Here is a 4951-nt window from a genome sequence, read left to right on the forward strand (position 1 = left end):
CGGGAACAGCGCCCTGAGTGCCCGGGGCAGCTCCTCTCACCGCTTTTAACCCTTCTTCCTGCGGGAACAGCGCCCTGAGTGCCCGGGGCAGCTCCGCTTTTAACCTTCCTCCTGCGGGAACAGCGCCCTGAGTGCCCGCAGCAGCTCCTCTCACCGCTCTAAACCTTTCTTCCTGCGGGAACAGCGCCCTGAGTGCCCGCAGCCGAGCCTGGGACGCTGCCAGAGCTCTGGTTGCAGTCACGAGTGGCTCGGGCACGGCCACACCAGCCGTGTGTAGCCATAAACAGGCGGCCGGCGCTCGCTGTTGTGGGTGCACACACCGAGCCGAGCCTTCAGGGAGGTTCTGCCCTTCCCCGAGGAGAAACCCTGGGCTTTGGGGCCGTCATCCCGGCTTGTGCCATCCCCAGGGCGCTGGTGGGCGAGGGGAGGAGGGTTTGGTGCCCTTCCAGGTGGGTCGGCAGCCGGACAGCTGAGGGGATGGCTCAGAAATAGAGCTTCGGGAAGAAATGAGTCACCCCGGGCTGGAAATAAACAGGGCAGCGGGCGCCCGAGCGGCTCCTGGTGCGGGATTCTGTCGGGATGGCAGAATATCCCTTTCCGAGACACCCCTGGGGTCTGAACACACACCCCTTCTGCTGGGTGAAACATCAAGGAAATAAAAAAAAACCCAACAAAACGGAGAAGGCGGCGGTCAGACGTTGCCAATAATTTATCCCAAGCTCTATATACAAAGACAGGCTCTGGCGGAGGGTTGGGAAGGGAAGCTGGCTCCCGGCAGGGTTCTTGGCACGCTGGATCTCACCCCTCAACACGCGCCAGCTAAAATTGCCGGAGCTGGGACTCCCGGCCGGAATTTCTCCGGTGGGTGACGGAACACGATCACCGCAGGTCTGACCCCACTGCGGAGGGAGCGTTCCCATTCCCTACCCCATATCCCACCTCATTCCGAAATCACCCATTTAATTAGCGAGGGAGGGAAATGGGGGTGATGGGGAGGGGGAAAGGAGCCCCCCGAGCCCTCAGATCTTGATCTCAGTCCGGAAGGTTTGCTGGACGTGCTCCGAGTGCTTGGCTGGCCGGCGCTGAGCCCGGATCGTCAGCATCCCGTTATCCCCCAGCGAGGAGGACACGGACGTGGGGTCCACATCTTCGGGCAGCTGGCACTTGTGGGTGAAGGTGTTCATGACGGTGCCATCCGTGGCCAGCTGGGAGAGAAGAAGAAATGGGTGAAAAGAGGCGATTTTGGGGTGCGAGCGGAATAGGGACTCATTATTCCCTGCGGTCCCCGTTAATTAACGGTGAATTTAAACGCCGCTGGGGTTGCGGCCGCGGCTGTTTGGGAACTGGGCGGGATCTGGGTGGTCCCCGCATCCCCCAGGGAGGATTTTGGGGTCCCCCGCTTTCGGGGTGAGCAGGGAGCACCCACCTTCTCTGCGTGCACCTCGATCTGGTTGTTGGAGGTGGTGACGATGATGTCCTCGGGCGCGAAGTCGCTGACATCCACCGTGAACTGATAGGTGTTCCCCAGGGTCTTCACCACGCCCGTGTTACCGGGGCGAGCTGCCCGACAGCGTTTGGGGGGGTCACAGCCACGGCTTGCTGAGGATCCCCCCAAATACCCCCTGAGTGCGCCCCAAACTCACCTGGGAACCCCAAGGTCTCCCCGTGGGGCCGGACAAAGCTCCCGAAAAGCTCCATAGTGCCGGAGGGCGAGGATTTCACCTTCACCCGCCACCTGCCACCTCCTGCGACCCCCGGGGGGAAGAGCGGGACCCCCTTCCTCGTTCTCCTCCCGGCGAAGGCGACGCCGGATCGGTTATTTCGGGATATTTCGACTTGACGAGCTTTTTAAAGCCTCGTTAAGGCTCCCGGCCGCCTGCCAGACCTCTCGTAAAACCGGCTAAATTTAGGTCTTGCGCCGGAGACGGTGGAAATTTTTCCCCTCTCCGTCCCCCCCCCCGCTCCCCCCAGCTCAACGCCATGGAATGCAATGCCCATTATTAAGGAATAATCACGATAATTAATTAAAATACTTATTAAATCCTCCCCGCCGCGGGATGTACGTTGGGGTTGGGGTGGAGGAGGGGGGAGGAAACCCGGCTCGCTCCGGCCCGAGCGGGTCCGTGGGATTCGTCAAGGTCGTTTTTAATGAGCTCGTTTGCGAGCTCAGTCGGGCAGCGGAGCCCAGGCGGGAGGGCGGCTCGGGGGGTGCAGACCCCAAAAACCCCAAAACGCGCCTGGGATGGAGCGCCCCGTCCCCGAGGGGCTGCGGGGGGAAAAGGAGAAGGGGGAGGAAGAGAGGGTGCTGGTGTCGGAGCACAGCTGGAGACCCTGCCCCACCGCCCGCAGAAGGGTCCGAGGTGAGACCCCCACCCAAAAAGGGGGAGTCTGGGTGGGGGGGCTTTTTTTGTGGGGGTCAGCGCCGTGTTTTCCCCCCTCGCAGGGTGCTTGGAGTGGGTGAAGCGGCAGCTGTTCCGCGTGGGGGAGGATTGGTACTTCCTCTTTATTCTGGGGGTCCTCATGGCCACCATCAGCTTCACCACCGACATCGTCGTCGCCAGGCTCCAAGCGGGTAAACGAGGGGAGCCCGGGGGGCTGCACCGGCGTCGGGGGGTTCACCCAGAATATGGGGGGGGGGCTTTCGGGGGCTGCACCTCCCCTCCCGACACCTCTGCTCCAGCCCACATGTGGCTGTACCAAGAGATCGGGGACATCGCGGTGCTCAAGTACCTCTCGTGGACCCTGTACCCCACGGCACTGGCCACCTTCTCCACCGGCTTCTCCCAGAGCATCACCCCGCACTCCGGAGGTGAGCCAGCTGCACCCCAACCTCCCTGGCTCCCTAAAATACCCCCTCGCTGAAACCAGGGACCCCTCAAATTTGGATCCTGCCCCCTCCACCCCAGGCTCCGGCATCCCGGAGCTGAAGACCATCCTGATGGGCGTGCTGCTGGAGGACTACCTGGCCATCCAGAACTTCGGAGCCAAGGTGGTGGGGCTGACCTGCACCCTGTCGTGCGGCAGCACCGTTTTCCTTGGGAAAGTGGTGAGGGATCCCCTTCTGAGCCCCCAAACCCCTGGTGGTTTCAGCTGGAGCCGGGCTGGGGGGATGCTCAGCCCCGTGTCCCCCCCAGGGTCCCTATGTCCACCTCTCCGCCATGGCCGCAGCGTACCTGGGGAAGATGAGGACCACGGTCACGAGGGAGTATGAGGTGGGGGTGCCACGCCCAAAAAAATTAATGGAGGGATTTGATTTTACCCCCCAAAAATCCGGGGTTTAATCCTCCTCACCCTACAGAACAAGTTCAAGCAGCACGAGATGCTGGTGGCAGCTCAAGCTGTAGGGGTGGCCTCAGTCTTCGGCGCACCCATCAGCGGTGAGGACCCCCCTAATCCCACCCTGGGCCCCCCTAAACCTCGCCCTGATCCCTTTTCCCGTTTTTCCAGGGGTGCTTTTCAGCATCGAGGTGATGTCCCCCCACTTTGCCGTGCGGGATTACTGGCGCGGCTTTTTCGCCGCCACCTGCGGGGCCTTCATGTTCAAGCTCCTGGCCGTGTTCAACAGAGATCAAGGCAAGGCAGGGCAGGCAGAACGTGCCCCCTCTTCCCCTTTACCCTCCCCACCGTGGCATTTTTGGGGTTCTCACCCCCAAACCCACACCCTCATTCCTGTCCCTCCTCCCAGAAACCATCGCTGCTGTTTTCAAGAGCGACCTCCAGATTGATTTTCCCTTTGACCTCCTGGAGACCTTCTTTTTCCTGATTTTGGGGTACGGAGGGTGCGTTTTTGGGGTGCTGTCTGTGCCCTGCCTGTGCCCTACCTGCCCTCTCCTCCCAGGACCATCTGTGGGCTCGTGGCCTGTGCTTACCTCTTCTGCCAGCGCTGGTTGATGGTGGCCGTGAGGAGGAACCGGCTGACAGCCAAGCTCTTGGCCACCGAGTCCGTACTGGGCGTCCGTCCATCTGTCTGTCTGCACCCTCTGTGTCCATGCCATGCATGCCCTGCGTGTCCCTGCGTCCTTTCCCTGCAGCCTGGGTGTCTGTGTGTCCCTGGGTCCGTCCCTGTGTCCATCCCTGTGTCCCTCCCTGGGTCTGTCCCTGTGTCCGTCCCTGGGTCTGTCCCTGTGTCCGTCCCTGGGTCCCCTCCCCGTGCCCTGCCCATCCACTCTGAGTGTCCGTATGTCCTCCCCGTGCCCTCTGGCCATCCCTGCATCCCCTCCATCCACCCCACACAACCCAAGTGTCCTCGTGTCCCCTCCCTGCACCCCAAGTGTCCCCATATCCCCCCCCACACACCCTGCTCACCCCACTCCATCCACCCTGGGTGGCCACCCTGTCCCCCCCATTGACCCTGGCTACCCCAATGTCCCCCCTATGCCCCCTAACCCCCCCACCCCATTGTCCCTGGGTCCTCCTGTCCGTCTGTCCGTCCGTTCCCACGTGCCCAGCACCGTGTCCCCCTTGCAGCAAACCCCTGTACACGGTGCTGGTGGTGCTGCTCCTCGCCTCCATCACCTTCCCCCCCGGGCTGGGGCAGTTCATGGCCTCCAGGGTGAGTGGGGACACGTGGGGGCTCCCTGGGGACCCCAAAACCTCCCAGCGGGGGCTCAGGGTGTCCGTTTGTCCGTCCGTGCAGCTCACCATGAAGGAACATCTCACCTCCCTCTTCGACAACCGCACCTGGGGCTCGCTGGCCCCCAACGCCTCGGGGGTGGCCAAGCCCTGGGGGCTCTGGCAGGAGTGGGCCCATCCCTCTGCCACCATCTATGGCACCTTGACCTTCTTCCTGCTCATGAAGGTGACCTTGTCCCCCCCACAGTGTCAGGGTGGGCCCCCCAAGGTGGTGGCCCCATGGGGTGACCCCCCCGTGTCCACTGCCCCCCCAGTTCTGGATGCTGACCCTGGCCAGCACCCTGCCCCTGCCAGCCGGGTACTTCATGCCCATCTTCAT

General features: G+C 62.7%; 2 protein-coding genes across 2 annotated transcripts in view; one reads left to right on the plus strand and one right to left on the minus strand.

The window, feature by feature from the left end:
• Window positions 1–680: 680 nt before the first annotated feature.
• HSPB7 (heat shock protein family B (small) member 7) lies at window positions 681–1837 on the minus strand. Its single transcript, XM_015647956.3, has 3 exons — window positions 1644–1837; window positions 1427–1560; window positions 681–1205 (listed from the first exon to the last, which is right to left on the minus strand). The coding sequence occupies exons 1-3, from the start codon at window positions 1696–1698 to the stop codon at window positions 1020–1022; spliced, it is 375 nt and encodes a 124-aa protein (XP_015503442.1). The 5' UTR covers window positions 1699–1837; the 3' UTR covers window positions 681–1019.
• A 289-nt stretch (window positions 1838–2126) lies between these two features.
• Window positions 2127–4951, plus strand: part of CLCNKA (chloride voltage-gated channel Ka) — a 5253-nt gene continuing 2428 nt past the window's right edge. Inside the window, exons 1-12 of the mRNA XM_015647957.3 lie at window positions 2127–2360; window positions 2444–2572; window positions 2681–2809; window positions 2907–3046; window positions 3135–3212; window positions 3299–3377; window positions 3448–3573; window positions 3686–3770; window positions 3839–3940; window positions 4468–4552; window positions 4637–4798; window positions 4887–4949. Coding sequence (XP_015503443.2) covers window positions 2243–2360; window positions 2444–2572; window positions 2681–2809; window positions 2907–3046; window positions 3135–3212; window positions 3299–3377; window positions 3448–3573; window positions 3686–3770; window positions 3839–3940; window positions 4468–4552; window positions 4637–4798; window positions 4887–4949 — 1296 coding nt within the window. The 5' untranslated portion in view covers window positions 2127–2242. The remainder of the gene's footprint in view (window positions 2361–2443; window positions 2573–2680; window positions 2810–2906; window positions 3047–3134; window positions 3213–3298; window positions 3378–3447; window positions 3574–3685; window positions 3771–3838; window positions 3941–4467; window positions 4553–4636; window positions 4799–4886; window positions 4950–4951) is intronic.

This window comes from Parus major, chromosome 21, assembly GCF_001522545.3.
Source record: "Parus major isolate Abel chromosome 21, Parus_major1.1, whole genome shotgun sequence".
Taxonomy (NCBI): domain Eukaryota; kingdom Metazoa; phylum Chordata; class Aves; order Passeriformes; family Paridae; genus Parus; species Parus major.

What these genes read in the sequence shown, in the direction of transcription:
- HSPB7 (XM_015647956.3), bottom strand. Translation starts at nt 1,698, where the DNA reads ATGGAGCTTTTCGGGAGCTTTGTCCGGCCCCACGGGGAGACCTTGGGG. An exon ending in GGAGACCTTGGGGTTCCCAG is followed by an intron (nt 1,561 to 1,643) that starts GTGAGTTTGGGG and finishes GCTGTCGGGCAG; the next exon opens with CTCGCCCCGGTAACACGGGC. An exon ending in TCGAGGTGCACGCAGAGAAG is followed by an intron (nt 1,206 to 1,426) that starts GTGGGTGCTCCC and finishes CTTCTCTCCCAG; the next exon opens with CTGGCCACGGATGGCACCGT.